This window comes from Polyergus mexicanus, unplaced genomic scaffold, assembly GCF_030449975.1.
Source record: "Polyergus mexicanus isolate NDT 795.1 unplaced genomic scaffold, iyPolMexi1.0 SCAF_10, whole genome shotgun sequence".
NCBI lineage: Eukaryota > Metazoa > Arthropoda > Insecta > Hymenoptera > Formicidae > Polyergus > Polyergus mexicanus.
Genome location: NW_027223330.1, coordinates 9,621,149 through 9,644,515, shown reverse-complemented (window position 1 = coordinate 9,644,515; position 23,367 = coordinate 9,621,149). Strand labels below are relative to the sequence as shown.

General features: G+C 36.5%; 4 protein-coding genes across 6 annotated transcripts in view; 2 read left to right on the top strand and 2 right to left on the bottom strand.

Moving 5' to 3' along the window:
- Positions 1 to 13,243, bottom strand: part of Dora (zinc finger SWIM domain-containing dorado) — a gene marked incomplete at its 5' end in the record, with an annotated part of 47,539 nt that extends 34,296 nt beyond the window's left edge. The window contains one exon of the mRNA XM_070303314.1: positions 12,853 to 13,243. Coding sequence (XP_070159415.1) covers positions 12,853 to 13,243 — 391 coding nt within the window. The remainder of the gene's footprint in view (positions 1 to 12,852) is intronic.
- Positions 13,244 to 16,133: 2,890 nt separating this feature from the next.
- On the top strand, positions 16,134 to 19,209 carry Mre11 (double strand break repair nuclease mre11). The gene is made up of 12 exons (XM_070302741.1): positions 16,134 to 16,380; positions 16,492 to 16,663; positions 16,755 to 16,891; positions 16,980 to 17,170; positions 17,252 to 17,453; positions 17,545 to 17,802; positions 17,867 to 17,948; positions 18,023 to 18,167; positions 18,256 to 18,419; positions 18,502 to 18,628; positions 18,707 to 18,943; positions 19,035 to 19,209. Exons 1-12 carry the CDS (start codon positions 16,281 to 16,283, stop codon positions 19,101 to 19,103), a joined length of 1,884 nt encoding a protein of 627 aa, XP_070158842.1. The 5' UTR covers positions 16,134 to 16,280; the 3' UTR covers positions 19,104 to 19,209.
- Positions 19,210 to 19,559: 350 nt separating this feature from the next.
- Rps14 (ribosomal protein S14) lies at positions 19,560 to 20,873 on the top strand. The gene is made up of 4 exons (XM_070302549.1): positions 19,560 to 19,661; positions 19,943 to 20,093; positions 20,183 to 20,270; positions 20,599 to 20,873. The coding sequence occupies exons 2-4, from the start codon at positions 19,945 to 19,947 to the stop codon at positions 20,815 to 20,817; spliced, it is 456 nt and encodes a 151-aa protein (XP_070158650.1). The 5' UTR covers positions 19,560 to 19,661; positions 19,943 to 19,944; the 3' UTR covers positions 20,818 to 20,873.
- A 168-nt stretch (positions 20,874 to 21,041) lies between these two features.
- Dctn4-p62 (dynactin subunit 4) overlaps positions 21,042 to 23,367 on the bottom strand; it is a 93,317-nt gene continuing 90,991 nt past the window's right edge. For 2 of the 3 annotated variants that reach the window (XM_070302548.1, XM_070302546.1), the window contains exons 2-9: positions 23,176 to 23,246; positions 22,911 to 23,110; positions 22,661 to 22,803; positions 22,425 to 22,593; positions 22,160 to 22,343; positions 21,870 to 22,056; positions 21,605 to 21,795; positions 21,042 to 21,523 (exon numbers count right to left, since the gene is read on the bottom strand). In XM_070302548.1, coding sequence (XP_070158649.1) covers positions 21,295 to 21,523; positions 21,605 to 21,795; positions 21,870 to 22,056; positions 22,160 to 22,343; positions 22,425 to 22,593; positions 22,661 to 22,803; positions 22,911 to 23,110; positions 23,176 to 23,219 — 1,347 coding nt within the window. In that variant the 5' untranslated portion in view covers positions 23,220 to 23,246 and the 3' untranslated portion in view covers positions 21,042 to 21,294. The remainder of the gene's footprint in view (positions 21,524 to 21,604; positions 21,796 to 21,869; positions 22,057 to 22,159; positions 22,344 to 22,424; positions 22,594 to 22,660; positions 22,804 to 22,910; positions 23,111 to 23,175; positions 23,247 to 23,367) is intronic. The other variant, XM_070302547.1, reaches the window with a different exon arrangement.

Sequence of the window (23,367 nt, the reverse complement as noted above, 5' to 3'; positions counted from 1 at the left end):
AACATTTTTCAATATTTTAGCCGGTAAATCAATTCGCGCCGGCGATGAATCAAAACGGTCTCGTGCGCACACACACAGTCGATTCGCAATCTACAATCTACATCTACGTCTATGACGACAAAGGAAAGAAGAAGAAAAACAAAACGACACACAATCCGCGCGTCTCTACATCTCCCGTATTCAGAACGCGTCAAAAAATAGAAAGAAACAGATGCTGTACGATCACCGATCCGTCCTCGTCTAGCTATTAGGAAAGAGAAAAGTAGAAGGGATGGAAAAGACGAAGATAGAATGATGATCCAAAGCATGCTATCTCTGTTTAATATTTGACAAGTCCCACTCCTTAACACTCGGTCAATATATTGTATTATACGTCTATGCACGCAATACACAAAGCAAATTCGAGGAGAGAGATAGATTTCCGTAGGTCCTCTTCTGTTTTTCACGTTGCGCTATTTTCGGACATTCGAACCAAGTGGGACGAGAACAGACGGAGTCGCTATTAATCTCGTGATGTCATATGCGCAGGATTAATTCGAAGCCGTCGACAAAAGGTACGACGAATTATTTATTCGTCCGATCTTGTCGTGGCAAGATGGAGAGAGATGGAGTTAATTTTATCTACTCATATTTGGCAGCGTGTATCGTATGAATTTAAGTCTATTGAGTAATCCCCCATCGAGCATTGGGTCGCACTTCTATGTGCGACGTGTAATAAAAAACGTGTATAGTTCTTAGTTTAGCGATTAGGGACAGCGAGAGGTGAACAAATCTTGGTCTCCTTCCATCGCAAAATTTAATGCGAGTGCACGCGTCTTGCCGAGAACAGAAGAAGCGACGTAAAAGAGAAGAATCGCGCGCGCATTAATCGTAAATTCATAAAAAGAGAGGAGAATCAACGAGAGAGCCTGAAATACTGATGCAATGACTCGACAAGGACACGCCACGCATGGCGTTTCGCAGGACGAAAAGTAGATAGGACTCGCGCAATTAGAACTTTCCCGTACAGTCGTCGTTCTTTCTGTCATCGTTATCCGTCTCGTTTCCCTCCCCCTTCAGCTTGTTATTGTGGCTCATCGCTCGTGACCTGAGCGAAAAAAGAATAGAAGGAACACGAGGAACGAGAAAGGGCCGTGCGCCTTCCTCGCCCCTCCGGAATCTCGTCGCAGCATCGATCCTGCGATCCCTCAAAGGAAGACGGCCATGAACCTCACAAAGAGACACATAGTCGCCTCCACCACCTCCTCCTCCTCTGCCTCCGGTACATCATTCTGCCGCCTTCTCCGACTCGTAATGTCTTTTTACCCTATCAATTCTATCTCTTTTTCTCGTCCTACCGTCGTCCCTCTCGATCGTGATCGACGATTTCGAGCTAGTCGCCTCCTCGCGAGCCTTCAAGAGAGACACGTACATCTAAAGCTCTCATCGTACGTCGTTTTTACGAGTCTTGCACGAACAACTGAATTTTTTCGATATACCACGTGTGAAAACATGTTTACTTTCGAATCGATGTAAATGCATCGCGTTAAATCGATCGCTCAGGAATGCGCTGCGCCCGTAAATTCCATCGATCAACCTAAAAACGATGACAATTATACCGTGACGTAGCCGAGATACTCGATATTTCGAAGAAATTTATCCTTAAAACTATACGACATGCGCGCATGATGTCACTTTTGAACGATTTAATTCATTGGCCATTCTGTTTCCAAGTGCGTTTTTCTCGGTAAATTGCAGTAAAAAGTAAAAGAAGGCGAGAAGAGAGAGAGAGAGAGAGAGGGGGAAAGAAGGACCGAGTGATCACATGGCTTGCGTAAGAAGGAGACAGCTCTTGGGGATCGGGGGGTCCGATGCTGCGAGCCAGGTGCATTGACTTCGTTCCACGGCAAAACCGGATGTCTGAGCCGACTACCTGCCCTATCTCGCTGCGCTTTTCTTCGGATTCGGCTTACAGACCGCGCATGGTGGGCGCTTTGTTGTGGTTATTTGTTTCCTGGCACAAAGCAATCATGCTTATTGCATTCGTGCTCTCGCATCTAACGAAAGTATAAGATATCGACAGACCGTCCAATATTTTCTCAGAATATCTTCCGAGAGCATGTTATATATATATATGTATATAAATTAAATATTCTTTCTAATTTTTTAACATAATTTATAATACAAAATTGAACATATGAAATGAAACATTTTGATTTGAATAATAATATACTTGAGCGTATAACGAAGATTAAAAAAATTTAGAATATTTTCAGATTTTTCTCTTAAAAACGGTGGTAAAATATTTGTCTCGAGAATAAATACGTCAGATTAGACGGTACGTGAGTGAAGCCAGAATTTTCACCGGCGTAATTTTTTCTCTCCTCAAACAACTCGATCGCAAAGTTGCTCCAATCGCGGTAAACGTGTTTGCGAGAAAAATACGCGGACGCAGCTTCGCTTGTCGACGATGCTCGCCCTTCGTGTACAGTACAAAGATACTTATCGCACGAGCTCCGAAACGGGCATAAATACTAATGCCGAAAGTCGTGAGCCTAACGAATAACGCACCTTGTGTGTTGTGTCCCGCCGCTCGTGTTCTTTGTTGTGCCCGGACCACGAAAGTGCAATGACCGACCCTGAACCAGAGTCATCGACAAAACAGGCAAGCGATTCGTTATTGTCTCGTTCTCGGCTTAACTCTGCTATATCTCGTTTAAAATACATTACGAACGACACGTGAGCGAGAGAAAATGTCTTTCCTCGGGATGATTCAGGATATAAAGTGGCCTATGCAAAGACTCGATCAACATACACTTCGATGGAATTGCATCGACATTTTTAACATCACTTTTATTATTTTAATTTAATATAAACTGAAGCACTCTCTTTTAAATTTTTAAAACATTTCCATCCAAAATTATATTAATCAAATGCGATCGTTAGATATTTCTTTGTAAACCGATAATCCAAACCGATATTTTTCGTATAAATAACTTTTCATACATCTTCAATTTTCGCTAATAATAATGATAATTGTATAGATTATTTTATATGCGTGCGTGGATCATTCTTTATATAAAATTATTTTTACAAATAATATTTAGCCATCCTCATGTAAGCGATAATGTGACTTAGCATCATGTTTTATTTTATTTGATCATAAATAAAGTTCGAAATCTTCATTATTCTGAAAAAAAATTGTGATCTCTAGAATATTCGCAAAAAAAAAAAAAAAAAAAAAAAAAAATCTCAAAGTTATAACTCAAATCCAATAAAACGAAGACAGATCAGCTTTCAACGAACATATACTTTCGCTGTAAGGGGGAAAAAAAAAAACACCAAGGAGACGGACGCGAGAAGAATCTCGCGATTGTTATTAAATGAAAAGAAAGTTTTGCATCGATCAGTATCTATCGCTCGAGAAAACCAAAACGACATAATATGAGGCAGTACGATCTGATACTAGGTGTTCACTTTGTTTCTTCGCCTTATAAAAATGCACGAATCAAATAAGCATCGTAATAAATATATGATCGTGTTTGATGAATTTTAATAACATACGAGATATAATAACCAACGTTAGCACGCGTGCAGTTACAAGACGTGACTCTGTTACAAGAAATTATGTCGTTAATTTTTCGAGAATGTTGCAGCTGCAATTATAACATCCATATTGAAATAATCGAAAAGAAACGTATGCGCAGTTGTAACGAATTCATTCTCTCGTCGTGAAGGAAATACGAATCCGAAGGAGAGAGCCGCGAGTGCAACGAGAGGCGAGCAAACCCTTACGTTCGCCCTAACGAGCCTCAAAATCCGATCCGCGGTCGTAATGAACACAAAGACCAAGTCCGATCGTGCTGGTGCCTTTTCACCGACGGCTGTATCGTCATGCGACTCCGGTAATTAAATATACGAGCGATGCCAAATTGGCGAGAGTGCGCGCCCGCCGCTGTACGCGGACCCTCGGTCTGCCCTTTCAAAGGCAACAGGGGATATTTGTTCGCGGTAGGACGTAACACGTACCGTGCGGAGTGCGGGCGATGTTTCATCGGGGTGGTGAGGTGAGAATTCGAAGACGAAGTTTGCCGGCGAATGGAGTTTGCGGCCGTCGTTAACGCCCGTTTCGCCCTATACCCGATCGTTTGAGGCTCGAAGGCTATACCGACATATTACTTTTCGCTTGTTTTCAAATCCCTCGTGCAATTTAAGATTAATTTTAATTAAAAAAAAAAAAAAAAAAAAGATACCGATGTAATTCCTTTTTATCATCACATGCGAAAAAGACTCGCTTCTTTAACTAAATTCAACAATGTAAATGGATAATAAAATCTTATTGCTCGTTAAATTTCAAGTAGATATCTTAATTAAGAGTTTAGAACGTTAATTTGCGGCTTAAACGTTAAAATATTCGAGAATAAAAATTATAAAGTAGCGAAGAAAGGGATGGTATTGGCGATCAAATTTTTGTTAAAAAAAAAAAAAAAAAAAATCTCTTCAAAAATTGCCAAGAATACATAAATAAAATCGAGTATGTCAAATACCCATACAGTATTTAATCTAAGCAAGCTGGCCTAATTCACATGGCTCTTTACGAACATTCATATTATGTGTACGCTTATTATACATATATAACTTTGACGAATCTTAACGCTTAAGAAAAATGTTTCCGGTTGGGAAACGCGTCATCTGCTGTATTCGCGATTTGAATCGCGCGTTTCAACGAAAGTACGACAAAAGTATTCTCGGATCCTTCTCTACACGGCCATTTTATCCAACTTTCCCGAGACTTTTGGACGACATAAGGAAATCGTGCCGCGAGGCGAATACGCGGAAACTTCTTCTTTTCTCTCTCTCTCTCTCTTTCTGTTTCTCTGTCGCGACTAAAATTTGCTCGCGAACGACGACAGAGCTCGCCGGTAAGCTCTGTGTAACAATAGCTATTAAGTAGTTTGTTTGCATCGAGGAATTCGCTTCGAGCGCTTCATTCTCATCCGACCTGACGAGCCCTTAAGGATTTCTAAGGACGACGATCTCCTGCGTAGCAGGCGGTAATTCTGCTCCCTTTGCATTTACATTTCTGTGTAGCGATATTCGAATTTCTCATTTTCTCGAAATGATTATCCAGCTAAAACTCCCTTTCGCAATCGAATGAGAGAATATAAAAGAACCGAAAACCGCTAGATCGTCACCTCCATGTTCTATAATTAAATATAAGTCTGTAGAAAAAACGTGCGTCCGAGATAAACGTTAAACCACTTGCGACACCTAATACGTATGTAGGACCTTGCATCGCGACCTGCATCCGCGCGATATTTACAACAGATGCGCCAGGTACTTGCGATATTTCGACGATACGTTAAAGATCGCAAATTTAATTTCGATATTCTTGCGACTCGTCCAATCGTTATGCGTCTGATATGTGAGAATGATCGATCGATCCATTAGCGCGGCTATCTACAACGCGTTGCCACATAACGAGGAATAATTTATTTCAATTTCCTACACGTCAATATCTCTCGATACGCGTATGCCGAACGCATTTGCGATGTGCCAACAGAGCCGCTGACCCGGGAAAAGGAAAAAATCGATACGCGCCGCTAGAGGGGGAAACGGCAGGATTGCGATAATAACGAAAACGTAATTTTCAGGAAATTGAACGTCCAAAAATTTATTAATTTTAAACGCTATTGCCGAGTTATCATTTATAAAACATTTCCTATTAGACCGAATCGCATATTCTGGGATAAAAAAATCTAATCGTGCGCAGCAAGCAATAAATGTCGTATATATATATATATATATATATATATATAGTTATCTTGTGTTAACTTTGATAAATTGAACAAATCTTGGGAAAGAACGATCGGCGCGCGATATCTCAAGAACACACACTTAACGCAATTCAAGAACATGCAACACGACGAGAATGCGCGCATCTGTTGCCGGAACAGTAATTGCGGTCGAGAGCTGGATAAGTACGGGGATGTACGCACGTGTGCGGCAAACTGCACACTCTTGTCTCCGTGTGCACGGCCCCGAGTAATAACATTACGCCAGAGAGAGATGCACGACATATGATATAAAAGGATCCGAATATTTCTCAAACTGTCAAATTATACATCGCGACAGATCGTTAAATTCTACTTTAAATTAATAAAATTTGTATGAGGATTCTAACTTATGCGTTGTCATTCTTTGCCATTTGCTCTTGTGCGTTCAAGTCTATAAATAAAATCCATCGCATGATATAAACTCAACTGCAAATAATTAATCGCACTATTAACAATCATATAGTTTTTTCTTCTTTCTTTATTATACAATATATATAAAAGTGCCGTTTCGTTTAAATCAATCAATTTATGCTGTTACTACTGTATATATAACAACGAGAAAAAAATCGATCTTAATATAAGTTGAGCAAATGTATATATTAAAAAAATTATATTATTACTCTGCCCGTAGATTCTTTGTAGATTCGGATCCGATTCAAGAAGGTATATCATTGCGATTCATATGGGTTAATATCGGAGTTAGGCGCCCCTGGTCCAAGCGTACGTTATACGAGAAAGACCCTCACCCTCGAGCCCCGGCGGTAATTACGTAGGGGAGACGCGCTCCATTGTTCTATGTTAGTTCTGTAACAGGTAATGGGTACTTATACGCCGGTAGCTTTCGCGAGAAAACGCGCATAGACTTTATGTCGTTCTCTATATAGATACCGATCGATATTATTGCACGACAATCCTGTCAGTCGCCGATATATCAGCAACGATACTCTCCTCTACGGTATATCTCCCGCGAGATACGACGATATATCGATTACTCGACGTTTCCAAAGAAGCAAATTAAGGTAATTTGGTAATATTTCGCAACGTGACTTCTCCTTATTCACGTATGCGGAATCGAATGTAACGAAACATTATTATTATGATGATGATTATTATGCTCGATGACTTCGATGCAAACGAACGCTGATTCGCTCATCGATCACTGTCAGGCCGAGTCCTTCCAACGGGATACGCATGTACGCGGGTGATTTATTTTATATTATACAATACATAACTGTACGCGAGTATACGTCGCTCTTAGCGTTAAAAAGCACGCGGCAATTAATTCGGCGGAATCAATCTCTAGCATCATACAAAATCAACATGCGTTCGGATGCAAGAAATATGGTTGCTCCGCCCAAACCTGGTATACCGTGTAATATTGCACGGTTACACGGTGTAACGCCAACAAATTTGCAATCTCATAATGGGATAAGTTAATTTTAGTGACAATGCTTCGATCATCGGCTACCGAATTTCGTGTAGCAACGCAGTTTCACAAAGTTGTTACATAATGCTTGCTCTAATCTGTTAATAAGATCCTAGAATATTAATAAGCGATAGCGCGTTTTTCTCTCATATTATTTTTCTTATAGAATATTTACCGAAGCAAATTTTTTTTTTTTTTTTTTTTTATCTATTTTAAATTGTGATTAAATTTTTTATAGCAATAAAATTGATTAGAATAATTGTCAACATTTCACGGTCCGCAGAAAAATTTGAAAAAAAAAAAAATATATAATTATGTAGGCGAACGTACACTTGAATATGTAACGTCGTGTAACTCGCCGTAAAAATATTCTTCGCAAAACGTATTGTCAATTGACACGACTCAAGCGCGAAATATTGTGAGTGAAAAAGGAAAATAAGGGAGCAAGAACGTTGAACAGTTGGGGAGGAAGGGGGAAACGGATATAACGCCCGCATGTGAAAACCGTTCTACATAGAGACGGAATTTATATGTATCCAGAAACGTATGTGTGTGTGTGGGGAGGGGGGGGGGGCGCGTACTTCTCTCGCAGCTCTCTGGAAACGCGCCTTCAACCATTCAATCTAACGAAAATTTATGCCCTGCACCGAAATTCCGAAAGGAAAGCCCGAGGATTATCGATTACGTTAGTTTGTTAAATTGTTGACGATGGCAAATTAACGATAATACCCTAGCAAATATCTTATTCGCGAGACATTTGTCCCCCTTTGACACAATAGTGAAAAAAAAAAGAAATACATCGAGTGCACGCATCGAGTTACGAATTTATTTCCATAAATGTCGGTATAGAAATAACAGCGTAAATAGAAACGCAAATGACTTTATAATTTACAGCGTTCATTAGAGAGGAAGAGTAATTAAATAATACTGTACAAAATAGATAAATAACATGCATAAATATAAATATACATATATTTATGTACATATTTATATATACGAAAAAAAAAGAAAAAAAACAATATTAATTTAGCCTTTCTAATTTTTGCGAAAAGTTTTTTATTTGTGGAACAAACGTCGCATTCTCCTCCTATAAACAGTCTCCGCTTTTAAAGGCGAGTATAACGGAGTTTCATAAAAGTTTTCAATATCGCGCGTTCTGTCTTTATTAAACTTTCCAGAAATCCTGTTTAATTCTTAATGAAGCTACGGCCATAATTTTCCACTGAATACCGACAGGAATAACAACACTCGTTGTAAGAAAAATTTTAGTCGTCAACGTTGAAACGTTTTCGCAAAATACGCGCTCCAGAGCTATACCACTTTTATGAAAGAAGTTTTATACCGGGAAAAAAAAAGAAGAAGAAGAAGAAGAAATAAACACGCGAAGCAGTCCGTTGAAATTGCTCATGCCTTCCATCGTTTGACAATTTTAGTACCCGGAGAAATGTGGAAAAGAGCAATGGAGATTTGCATTTATGGTATCCTCGAAGGGAACGAACAACGCTCGTGTGACAAAAGTTAAAATTGCATTAATGCATTCGGTGCGCAAACAAACTGTGAAAAGCTGTTTGCAAACTGTTTGCAAGTAATTTGCATGATTGTATATCCGCAAAATAATTTTACTTTTTACGAAAAGTCGATAATACACGTCACGGTTGAAAAAAAGATTTTTATCGAGTCGAAATATTTCTTTTTTTCTGCAGCTATCTCGCATATCGAGCGTTTTGCTTCCTCACGCATGTGCGATAAAGAAGGTATCGTTGATGATGCACTTATTTTATGCAGAATTTTTAAATTTAAGAATTCACGAGTATATCGTATACAAATCGTATTTCAAGCGAGCTTATATATTACAATAAAAATAATTAATTGATGTTTTTATAAAATCACTATAAATTCTATAGTATATAATTACAAAATTAATCAAAATCATTTCTCACAACTATCACGGCGCGATAATTTTTGTCATTCTTCCGCGAGAAGCAATTTAACAACGTAGAAAGCATCCGTCACAATAAAGAATAAAGATTTCCATCTACTACTACACCAAATATGAAATATTGTACACACATGTATTATATTCAGTTTGAAAATAAGTAGACTTTCTTGTCAAACCGCGACAATGAAGCACTAATGTAGTACGACAAATCTGCTCCGAATCACTCATACTAGTTCAGTGAGTCTAATCTTGTCTATTTTATCGCGGTCGATCCTTTACCTACTTGCGATGCACTCGCGCAAGTTGGATTCGCGTTAACTCCTTCCATCATACGGTATAATATACTCGATCAAAATTCTACGGTATAATATATTTAATACAAAATTGTATGTGTGATCAAATTTCCAATTCTATTTCTTTCTTCACTTATATTATGTTATTTCTTAAAATGAGAAGAATTGAAAAAGTTTGGAGTTAAAAATGAGAAGGAGAGAAGGAGAAGAAAAAAATACAACTCTCCCTTTTACTTTTCTATCACCATGATTCAGCTATGATAATCACCGACAGCGAACTGTAAATTCAGCCTTAAGCTTTATCTTGAATTAATCTAATCGAAATTCAAACGACGGTATTACAGGCGTGACCGATATCTCAAAGTGCGATTTAACTTAAGATTTACGTTAACGGTGTACTGGATAACTGGATGATGCTACTAGAATTTGCAACTGACCGATAACACGTTTACTATTTCCATACCACCGCAACTTCGTGCTTTAAACCTTTTTCACGCAAAGAGTGTATAACGGTTATCCTAATCTTATATAAAAAAAAAAAAATAAAAATACATAACAAATAAAAGAGAGTATGGTTATCTCTTTTCATTTTCATTATTTTATAGGTATATATCGTGAATGCATCTATATAACCGGTAATAATAAATTGCGCGAAGAGAAATATGAACCTATGCTTTTCTCAAGTACTTCAAGTACGCGCAGAAGCCGTGCCACCGCTTTCCGTATTACGTGCGATACGTATTACCATAGTACGAGAAAGTGCATTCAAACTTTCATCGCGGACGCATCGATTTTATTGCATCAATTCGTAAATAAACGTGAAAAAATAAACTTGAAAAATACTAAAATAATAAAAAAGTGCAAATATACAATCAAGTAATAACAGGGCGATGATAATAACGATGCGACAAATATGTAAATCTGCGCAAAGTTGGGTATCTCGAGAGACTAAAAAAAATCTCTTTAGGTATATTTATCGTCGCGACAAAACTCGATAATCCGATTCCAAGCTCATTCACGAGGGCATCTTCCGAAAGTACTCGCATCCGTCAGGATTATGTCTCTTAATGCAAAACGCAACGTGCACGAAATCTCGAAGCAGAAACCGAGTGACTGCCCGCTTGATCGAGAGCGAGTAATAACTTTCGTTTACTCTGTCCCTCTCTCTCTCTCTCTCACATACTCTTTCTCGTTTCAGTTTCTGGTTTTATTCTCGGCCTTGATCGTTCCAGCATGGAGCAAGGACCGAGAAGAAAAATAAAATAGGAGCCAATCGCGGCTACGAGGATAGAAAACGAAATGAAATCCGTGAGTATACATATGCGAAGATATCGAAAATGAAAGCTAACTACATCGTAAAACTACATGTTTTAGATATATTTCACTTGTCCGTCTAAGCGGAAAACGTATATACATATACAGGGTGTCCCATTTTAATCTTCTCAGGCAAATATCTCAAAAACCAAGCCCGGAAGAGAAAAATGTTTCGGACAAAAGTTGTTTGGTTTCGAGGGGGCCATAAGATGGTACCATTGGTTTGACCTTGGAAAATCATTTGAAGGTCATGTGAAGGTCAACTTTAAAATCTTAAATGGAAACCCCCATTTTTTATTTAGTATTCTTGTAGCTGACTTCGAGAGCTTTCCAAAACACTATAATAAAGTATTTTTTCATTAAGTACTTTTTGAATTACTTTAATCTGACATATTTTGATATAAAAAATAAAATATTTCGTAAAATATTCAGTTTTCGATAATCTTACCGTAATACTTTTATGTACAGAATAATGAGACAAATTAATTAGTGCAAAAAAAAAAACAAATAATTGTTTAAAAAAATACATTGTAAATAATTTTCTTAAAAACAATTTTTTTTTTTATACTAATTGATTTGTCTCATTATTCTGTACATAGAGGTATTACGGTAAGATTATCGAAAACTAAATATTCTACGAGATATTTAATTTTTTATATCAAAATATGTCAGATTAAAATATAAAATAACTCAAAAAGTACCTAATAAAAAAATACTTTATTATAGTGTTTTGGAAAGCTCTCGATGTCAGCTACAAGAATACTAAATAAAAAATGGGGGTTTCCATTTAAGATTTTAAAGTTGACCTTCACATGACCTTCAAATGATTTTCCAAGATCAAATCATTGTCACCATCTTATGGCCCCCTCGAAACCAAACAACTTTTGTCCGAAACATTTTTCTCTTCCGGGCTTGGTTTTTGAGATATTTGCCTGAGGAGATTAAAATGGGACACCCTGTATACATGGTCCGTCTGAAAAATTTCCAAAATTTTATTGAAACTCGCTATGTAATGTAATAATAATAATCATAATCATAAATTTTTATTTATTATTATTCGAAATACATTCCTTCCGAAGAGATACAGACCTTACAACGATTATAAAGTAATTCAACATGATTGATGGACATCCGGAAGACTTCGACCGATTTTATCGCGACCGTCTCAAATGAGAATTATCAGCGGTCATTTTCAAAAGCTTTACGATCGTTGTAAGGACTGTATTTTTTCGCAATTAATGTATTATTTCATATAATAATAAATAAAAATTTATAATTATTGCATTACATAGCGAGTATTAATAAAAGTTCGAAAACTTTTGGGACAAACCGATTGCAACTACATATTGTATATGACTATCGTGACTAATGATCTTAATCCGAAAGTGCTTTGGGGAAATAAAGTTATTTCAAAAATACAAATCTTACATATTACTCATCCGGCTCTACATAATAAACATCATCAGCTTAAGCTTATTCTAAATATTGTCAGTTAAGGTAGCTGTTCTACAATTTCTTTAATTACATTAAATTTTCAAAATTTGCAAACGTTGCAAACGTCTATTTATGTACATATATTTATATATCAGTGCATTCAAATTGAAAATAATAATATAAATATTGAAAATATAAATAGAGGAGACAAAAAGATATATATATATATACAGATGAAAAAAATAGTTTTTTCTAATTTACCATTTAAGTGGCATTTGTTTCATATTTGAAAACATTACTTTCCATGATTTTAATTTTTAACGTATCTCGTATATAAAGTATTAATATTTTCATTGCGTTATTGCTACATTTGTTAACAAAAAATTGTATAAATCGATCTTTAAAATATGCGATCGAAGCAATTAGATTAATTTTACCGTAGACACGTATATATTGACATTAAATATAGATTCAATCATCTCTCGTAACCTTTTGTTAAAATAAAATAAATTAAAATCAAGTCGGCGTGAAAGAAAAAAAAAACCTAGAAATTGACATATCAAAGACGGAAAATAATTGGACAGTTAAACGGTCAATTACGAGAAAAAGATAAAAGAGGCGACTACTCACCTTCGCAGAACTTCTTGGAAAGCCCGAACGTCGCCGTCGGCCGTCTCCATCCTCGCCAATTGTTACAAAGGGATTCGGGCTCGCTGCTGAAACTGCACAGCGAGTCCTCCTCGAAGCGGTCCGAGTCGTCGAAGGAGAAACGGTCGTTTTCTTCCCACTCGATTAAATGGCCACCGGCCGATCCGGCGGCCTCGTCCGCGACGATTCCGGGTTCGGCGGCGGCCCCGCCGGCCGTCCCCGCGTTCCTCGACGCCGCGCCACCGCCGGCGGCACCGCCGTTGTTACCACCACTACCCCCGGTTCTACCGCCGCCGGTTCGTCCGCCGCCGCCTCCGCCGCCGCCGCCGCTGCCGGAAGACCGAGCCAGGTTGCCCGCCAGTTTTAATTGCCGTGCGAATCAGCACACGCGATCACCACCACGAGCGCTTCACGCCTCGACGGTCACCTGCCACGACGGTCTCCGCCACGACGAGTCTCGCCTGTGTGATCACCTAGCGAGGTAGACTCCACCACCACCACCGTATTCCGGGGAAGGCTGTGCACCCGAAAAACGGCCACATTTCGATATATACCATCATCGCTCTTTTACCTCGTCTCCTGACCACAATTTCGACGATCGCGACGATGACGGAAGGTCGTTCGCGAGAAAACATTCTTCGACGTTCCTTTCGAATTCGAGTCGATAATCGCGACGCGCGGATGTTTATGAAATAATCTTACTTGTACTACATATGTACGGCTGATATTTCTCCGAAACGCGATTTTCCTCCACGAGGGAGATATATGTAACATGATAATATTTCTCGATACAACGGAAAGTTAATTTTAAAAATGTTGCTTCGATATCGTTTAAAAGACAATTGCGAATAGTTAGTTATTTCTCATAAATCGCGAACGAAATCAGGATAGAAAAGCGTAAGAGAAGAATCGATTATAAAATACATATCTCCAGTGATACAATATACATATATAAATCGGATGGTCGATCGGCTTTATTTAATGTGTGAATAAAAAAAATAATTGACTAAAAAAGTTAATCGTAAAATATAAAATAAAAATCTATGTTCCCGACAAAGATAAAAACTAATAATTTACGATACGAATTTCAAAGTCTGAGTACTTATGAGCGACGAAATGTTTAAAGATACCGAAACGCAAAGGCTAACGATACCGCGATGACCATACGTTATATCTCACCATCATCATCTTCGAGTATAATTGAAAAATAAGGTCACGGAAATCAACAAGTTTTTCGCGAAACCTTCGGCTTCGCTCGGCGATCGCTATCGCTATCGCTATCGCTATCGTTCCGAGTGTGCGCGCGCACACACACGGGACACACGGTGACACACGCACGTCGTACGAAGATTTCGCGGAGCGCATCTCGCCGCGCGTCTCGAGCAAAAGCAAAGCGGGAACAGCTGATTCACGTTACCTCATAGATACGTATTGATTTTTCACCCACGGAACCCGCGAGCCCCTCGTTACGCGCGAGTACTACTCGTCGCCGATTCGTGCCGAGTCGCAGGGAACGCGAGACGAGAACGACACGCGACGCCGAATATGTCAAGAGGCGAAATCGTTGGACTAGATTAAGACGACGCGACATGTATAATTCGAACGGGAGAGAGAAAGAGAGACCGTAGACAGACAGACGCGACGAGCGACGAGCCGCAAGGACCTTGGCAGGTCGACAGACCCGCGCCAAGAACGTGCAACGACCCCAACATCGTACAACCCCTCCGTCTCCCCCTCTTACCCGCCTTCTCTCTCTTTCTTACGCCTACCATCCCGCGAGAAGCTAACGCGCTGCTCTCCCTATACAAATATATTTATAGAAACGCGCGGACGCACACGCGCGCTCTTTTGTACACCAACATACGTATACACTTACACACATCGGGAGTGCGCTCGCGCGCGACTCCAACCCTTTTCGCTTACCTCTACCCCCGGGTGCGAATGCGTCCGAATGTCCGTCACCAGGCGGTGTACCGCCTCACACCCCGCTTCTTATCAGCACCGCGACTATGAACATCATCGAGCAAACTATACGTAATCGCTGTTGTGGAGCGAGCGACGAAACACAAACATATACACACACGGCGACGGCGCGTTCGAGTAGGTAGGTAGGACAGCTGAGGAGCCGTCAAGTGCCCCATCGATGGTTTCTCTCTCTCTGTTACATTCGAGGCATCGCCGCGCGCGCACTCGCGCGTGCCGTGATCCGCGCGCGTCGTCGAATTCCGGTCGCGGAACTCGCGTCAACGTCACCGCGCGTCGGGGCTTCGCGGCGTCGGTTTCGCCCAACGTCCGCGCACCGTTATCCGCGATTCTGCCAGCCAGAGAGTAACGAAAACTCCTGGGCTAGCCTACCCCATCGACGACAACAACAAATATGGCGAGAGCGTATACCACCTCCCGCACGTTCACTGCTGCGACTGCCGACTGAGCGGCAGATGGCGCTGTCCGCTTCCCCCTTTCCCCCCTCTCCCTCACTCCCGTTCGTTACGATCGCTCCTCGGCCGTTCTCGGTCATCTTCGCGGACGACAAATTCCCGCGTTCCAGCTCGCTTTCTCTGTCCGCGTTTAACCTTTTAAATCTTCCCTCGACCTAAAAAAAAAAAAAAAATAATAAATTGTTACATTTTTCAACTTTGTAAAGAAACCGGATAAGAAATGGATCCCTTTTATTTCCCTTTACGTTCAAGCAAGGAGAGCATGACTTTCTAAAGAATAACGTGGAATTTTCGCATTTCTTAAATCGACTATTTGTATATGTAAGAGAAAGAAATGTATTACCAATCAGCGTTGTGATTAAGTAACGTTATTGTCATTGCAATTACCTTATTTCCAATGTAACAGTTCACGATTCTTTCCTTTTTTTTTTTTTTTTCCTCGAAGACTACAATTATTCCTGTTGAAAATATAATTATTACTTACTTTATCAATTAACGAATGAAGATGCTCGATACTCGATAACTCGATATATATCGGAGGGGCACCACTAACTTGATTGCAATCAAGGAAACTTTCCAGTAAAAAAAAAAACACTGCTACATATAATGTCACGCGATTGGCTATCGAATAGAGAATTTTTTAAGTCCCGCAAAAATTTTCTATTTGATAGCCAATGATGCGAGGCTGCATTCGGAAACATCACCCGTGTGCACACGAATGTCGTTCTATCTTTGTTATTTACTAAAAGTTGAACAAAGATAGAACGATGCTCGTTTCCGAACGTACCGTGACAATGTGTTTATATGTGTTTCTTGTTGAAAACTCCCTAAATCGCAAATAGAGATCCCTGCTTTTGACAACCGTCGCATTTCGCGCCATTCCGAACTGTCATCTGAAAAGGTAAAGGTTGATAAAGATCGTTAGAGTACTAATTAATTTTTAGGTGTCATTTCATATAACGAGTATAAAAGATGGCAGAATCTTCCGGTACGCATGTAGATCCGGAAGATACTATTAATATTTTAGTAGCTACTGATATTCACCTTGGTTTCGATTACAGTAAAAAAAGAGGTTTGTTTTTACGACGAATATTTTCAGCATCAAGATAATATTACAATTAAGGAAACTTGATAAAAACTGAATTTGTAATTAATATTATATTATTAATTTGCTTTTTAAAAGGAGGACACTCCGACGACAGTTTCATAACGTTCGAAGAAATATTGAAGTATGGCAAAGATAACGAAGTTGATTTTATTTTGTTGGGCGGAGATCTATTTCATGATACTAAACCAACGCAAACTACGTTACTTAAGTGTGTAGAATTGCTGAGGAAATATTGCTTAGGTACTAGGTTAGTAGTATTTGAAATGAATTATAATGACGAAGAATTAAAAATGTATTACAAAATGATCTTACGTATACGTATATCATATTTTATATAGAGGATGCAACCTGGAATTTTTGAGCGATTCAGAATTGGTATTTCGACACTGCGCGCAAAAACATGTAAACTATGAAGATCCCAATTTAAATGTCTCAATGCCAATATTTACTATCCATGGAAATCATGATGATCCAAGTATATAATTTGTGTTTAATTTCTATTTACACATATATTATATCTTTAGCATGAATATTTATATGTGATGTATTTTGCAATCTGTTAGGTTTTGGTACTGTTGGTTCAATGGATGTATTATCAGCAACTGGACTTGTGAATTATTTTGGGAAATGGACAGATCTTACTCGTGTAGTTATACCCCCATTAATTCTAAAGAAACGTAATACACATGTTGCACTTTATGGTTTGAGTTATATTAATGACCAGAGATTATCTAGATTATATAGAGATGAGAAGGTATGTTTACTTTGAATATATGTTATATCTCTTTATCCAATTATATCATCTAATATTGATGATAATTTTATATGAATACAGGTGGAATTGTTACGTGCCAAAAACATAGAAACATTTAACATATTTGTTTTACATCAGAATCGTGTCAAACATGGTGATTATGCTTATATACCAGAGAGTAAATTGCATAACTTTCTTAATTTAGTTATTTGGGGTCATGAACATGAATGCCGTATTAACCCTGAATTTAACGCAGAAGGTGGATACTATATTTCCCAACCAGGTAAAATTGTATATTTTTCTTTCTCATATTTGTATAACGCAATATTTCAGAAATTATATAAAATATTGCAAATTAATTTTTGAACTTTTAGGAAGCTCTGTTGCCACCTCTTTGTGCGAAGGTGAATCAAAACCTAAGCATGTGGGTCTTTTGAAAGTAAATAAGACTAATTTCAAAATGAAAAGTTTAAAATTAAAAAGCGTTCGACCGTATATCTTTGATAATATGATTCTTAGTGATCATGACATAAAAGCACAGGATTGTATTTCATTAACTGACTCTATAAGTCATTATGTAGATCAATATATCGAAAACGAGCTTATACCTAAAGTTACTGAACAACTCACAGGTAATTACTTTGTTGAATATCATATATATTTTTACTACTTAATATTAAAAATGCGATATTCTAGGATATCCTAATCAACCGAGTCAACCTTTAATTCGATTAAGAATATTTTACAATAATGACAATGAACAATTTGATACATTAAGGTTTGAAAATATTATATTATTATATCTTTCTGCTTTACTTGCATTTTCAAACAAAAAAATGTATACTTTTTTAGTTTGGCACAAAAATACTGTGATGAAGTTGCTAATCCAATGGAGATGATTATATTTCGTAAAATAAAAAGTGGAGAAAAAGTAAAACGTATCTTTAATGATGAAAATGATGATTTGGATGATATTACAGAATTATTCCAAACAGATGTAAAAAAATGCTTTTAGTTTTTGTATTGAACAGATTTTATTTTATATTTTGATATTGATTTTTTTTTATTTTTTTTAATATATATAGATAGGACAGGATTGGAATAGTACAGTACCAGGAGGAATCAAAAAATATTTTGATATGGAGGAAAACAAAGATAAATTAACAGTATTAACTGTAACAGCATTAAACGAAGCGTTAAATCGATATGTTGATAGAGGCGACACAGATGCTTTTAAAAATATTGTAAGGTAATTATATAGTGATAATTTATTTTCGGAATTAATTATATCCTACCTATATCTGAATTGTGTCTTATATTTCACTTGTTAGCGATCAAATGAAAAGAACTATTGAATATGTAAAAACACAAAACAGTGAGAAACCGGAAGATATCCGCAAAGAAATTATAAATTTCCGCGATATAAGACTTTCAGAAGAACAACAGGAGCAGAGTAATGTAATAACATAGAATTAATAATTATTTGCATTGTATAACATATGTGTCATGTTTTTATTTACTAAATTTTTTTGATAGATTCGAAGGGCATTAAGCAATCCAACACAATCGAGTCTTAAAAATGTTAAACAGTCTCGCAATGTTGAAGTTATAACTGATAGCGATGATAGCAATGATGATTTAAATTCAATGATTAAGACTAGAGGGAGAGGTAGAGGTAGAGGTTCTAGAAGTGGTAGAGGATCCAGAGGATCCAGAGGAAATCGAGGTGGAGGAAAAGCTAACGAAAGAAACACTTCAATTGAGAAAATGCTGGTATAAATACTATAGTAATATATTATTGAATTATTTATCTATTTTATGTCTATTTATAATGAATATAATTACATTTTATAACTTTTTTAAGAGTTCCAGAAGTGCACAATCAAAACAAACAACTCGCAGTCACTGCATTGTTATAGATGATTCCGATTAATGATTAATTATGTATGTATGAAGCTATATATATGAGAACAGGTATTTTTTTCTATATATTGTATAAATATGTATGCAAAAATGATTATTATTTTATATATAAAATATAAAACCCAATAAAAATATTTTCTGCGTCTTTATGACTTTTTTTATTTAAAAAAAAATATGAAAAGTTGCATATCTTAAAAATAACTGTCTGAAGGAAAAGAAACGTTCTTGGTATGAAATTTCAAGTTACAACATAGTAAAAAAAAAAAAAAAAGTTTCGTGTTTTATTCAGAATTTCAGACCTTTTTATACGGTATTGATATCAATAGAAGAATTTATTTATTAGTAGGGACTCTAACTAGTAATATCTTTTCTACCAGATACTACGATTGGATATCGGATGTTTCATCAAACGTAATTAAATTCTGTATTATTTCGCGCATGCGCACTCCGTTTTGTCCGACAAACAGTCACCCATGTTGCGCTACTGTATATACTGTGTCGTTCATGCTAGAAGCTTTCTTTTATGGTTCCTGTGTTAACCTTACTTGACAGGAAATTATAAGATCACGTAAATATAATTTGCAGATATTTAATAGCAAATACTTATCTAACAAAAATATTAAGTTCAATTCGTTAAAAAAATATTCATAAATAAGTTGCATCTTTGAAATTGATTTATATCCGGTAAAACACTCGGATGTAGCCGGATGAATTTTCGTGACTAATAGCATATTTTCTTCTTAGCACATGATGATAAACTTACAATCTATCTCGGTTATTTATACAAATGTTTTCGTAGTAAACAAAATGAACAGTTGATTAATAATTGAATACATGTAATTTCTTTAGAAATGCCGCCAAAAAGAGGAAAAGTACAAAAGGAAGAGGTTCAAGTTTCTCTTGGACCGCAACTTCGTGAAGGAGAGGTAGTTTTTGGAGTGGCCCACATCTTTGCCAGCTTTAATGATACATTTGTACATGTCACCGATTTATCGGGCAGGTTCGTATTGTGTTAGGTCATATTCATTATACTTTATGGCTAGAAATACAAATTTAGCAATTTTAAAATATTGTTTTCAATTCATGCAGGGAAACAATCGCCAGAGTTACTGGTGGTATGAAGGTGAAAGCGGATCGTGATGAAGCCTCGCCCTATGCAGCTATGCTTGCAGCTCAGGTATCTTATTTGATCTAATTATTCTATTTAGGTTAAGAAATTAATATTTCATATTATATTATCCACATTCAGGCAGCACCTAGATGATAAATCTTATCTAAGTAGCGTTCATGTTTGTGGAAAAGCAAATTCTTTGATAATTGAGAATATGTGTTTATATGCATTCTTCTCTAAGAAAAAAAAGAGAACATTTATAAACATGTAAAATTACATTATATGTTTCATGTAATATTACAAAGAGAGATTTAAATATGTGTAGCATGATTTTAATCATGAAATAATTTTTAATTAAAATTTTAATCATGAAACATAATTTTGTACTTTGCAGGATGTTGCAGAAAAGTGTAAATCGCTAGGTATCACAGCGCTGCACATCAAACTAAGAGCTACGGGAGGTAATAAGACAAAGACCCCTGGTCCTGGTGCACAATCTGCTTTGCGTGCTTTAGCCCGTTCGAGCATGAAAATTGGACGTATCGAAGATGTGACTCCTATTCCTTCAGATTCTACACGTAGGAAAGGTGGTCGCCGCGGACGTAGGCTCTAGGTCATTATGGCTTTCTATATCTCTTTTATCTTTCAATAAACATTTAAAGAGAGAAATAGTGCATTTATGAAACATAGCCTTTCTTTAATTCCTATACACACACACACACACACACATATATACATACATACATACATACATACATACACACACGCGTACATATATGTATATCTTTTAAAATTTCAAAAAGTGCCTGAATATTATATATTCTTTATCATTGCACTACAATAAAAGCATTCTCTTAGAATGTGATTACAGAAATTATACAAAAAATAATCTATAAAATTAATTTAATATTATTATATATAGATTTTGTATTACTAAATATATGTATATATATTAAGCTTAATACAGTAAAATAATACGATAAAGTATCAATATTTAGGTATCTTTAATATTATGATAATTTGACTATTGATAAAAGCATATAAAGCATTTATATGGTGTCATGTATGACATATGTCGTATATGAAAAAATTATGCTTTGTTAACTAACTGGCCAACATTAAGATATAATTTAACCTTTACATCCACTTTTTGTGGTGACTTATGTTCCAGTGCTGCAATAGTATTCACATATCCATGTTGCATGACAAATCCGACTATAACTGGTTCTTCGCTATTTTCATCAGTATTTTCATTAATATCGTGCGGAATTACATGTAAACGAATCACAGCTTTGTTTCCTTTTCGCCATACTACGAGTCTAAAAAGAAAAGTTATGTAAATAATAAAATTCAAATCATATATTTAGAATAGTCCCACATTATTTTTATATTTTACATACTTTGGATCATCCTGAAAATTATGATTATCGCTGGTATCATCATATTCAGCAGCATCATCTCTTGGTGGAAGGATCAATGCACTGTGAGGCAATATTAAATCTGCATTTGGTACGATTTTTATTGGCTTAGGATCCTCTGTTACAGGCGTCTGCCGTACAGCAGATGGCAATAAATTTGGAGATTCACTTCCCTATCATTATAAAAAAATCTCTGTTTATTAAGATGTACTGTATGTTGTATGATAAAATCTTAATTCGATATTACTTGCTGTGTGTCCTCCTGTTTAAGATCTTTTTCCTTAATAAATGACGTAGACAATGAAGTATCTAACGGCAATATAGTTATTTGAGTCTGATGCTGTGTTGGATTGCAGAATTTTAAAAGCAATTCACTTGATTTTCCCGACCGAAGTGGTTCACAAGTAACGATCTTTACTTCTGGAATATGATAACTAAAAAAATGCAATATTTTGGTTGTTATGTATACATAGCTATATAATATAAATCAAAATTATTCCATAACTAACACTAATAATCTCTTAATATAATTCTTACAATGCCGCTAGTAAAATCTTGAACTTTATAGATTGAGGACAGAGATCTGATTTGCTGACATTATGTTCACACACTCTGCAACGTTGTGACCTTTTGACTAAAAATTGTCTGTGCTGAGGACGCAACTCATTTATCTTTTCAGCTTGCACTTCTGGGTATTGTAATCTTTGTTCCAATGTTGTAACTACAAATTCATGTATATATTTAGGGCCAAAATTTCTACGCATTTGTGCTGACATTTTATAAAAATTGCAATTTTTCTTACCTTTAGTTATATCTAAAGATTCTGTAAATATATTCCCTGGTAATTCTTCTATTTCCTCAGTTGCAACAGATGGTACTGGTTGAGCAGTCGATTGAGATTGCATTGGTGGTTTTAAGGGACGCCCAATACGTTTACGAAGTAATGCGGATGTAAAGCTGTACATTGTCTGCTATTGACAAGCAATAGTTTAAAAAATATCTTTGAACAAATGTATAATTAGCTTTTATCAAACTCACAGCTGGCATAAAAGAACGTTTTGGATGAAATTTCTTCCTTTCGCATTGTTGTTTCTCTATAGAAGCTAATATCTTATGATAATCAATTAGAGCATTAATGCGTGTTGTATGCGGATTTTCCTGCTCAGGCCATCCTCCAGTTGCTATAAGTAGAAATTAGAAACATTTCAAATAACTTATTCAAAATATACATCACATAAAACTCTTTAAATTATATATATATATATATATTACATTAAATTCTTCTTACCCACAGATTGGTCAGGTATCCCTGCATCTCGAGAACTCCATCGACACAATGAACAAAATAAATAATATACTTTTTTAGGAGTAGCTTTAATATCCTTATTTTCTTCTCCTTCTGTTGCTGTTGCTTTTACAGTTGCAGCTAATCCTGCTCTTGTAGATAATGTTTGAAAGCAACAAGGACAATCAAAGCAATTAGAACATCTGTCAACATATTATTATTATCATAATACCCTTTCTAATGTAAAATTTAAAATATGCAAACGTACTTGTTCTTTTTAAGACGTACTTCCGATGAAGGTAAATTTTCCATACAGTTTGGGCAATAATGGGAATCGACCTGAATAATGAAGAAACTTTTATAGGGAATATTCGAGCTTTACATTATCGAAAAATATGTTTATATAATAAAAATCCAATTATATATATTCTTCTATTCAGATTTGTTTAGCGATTTTAAG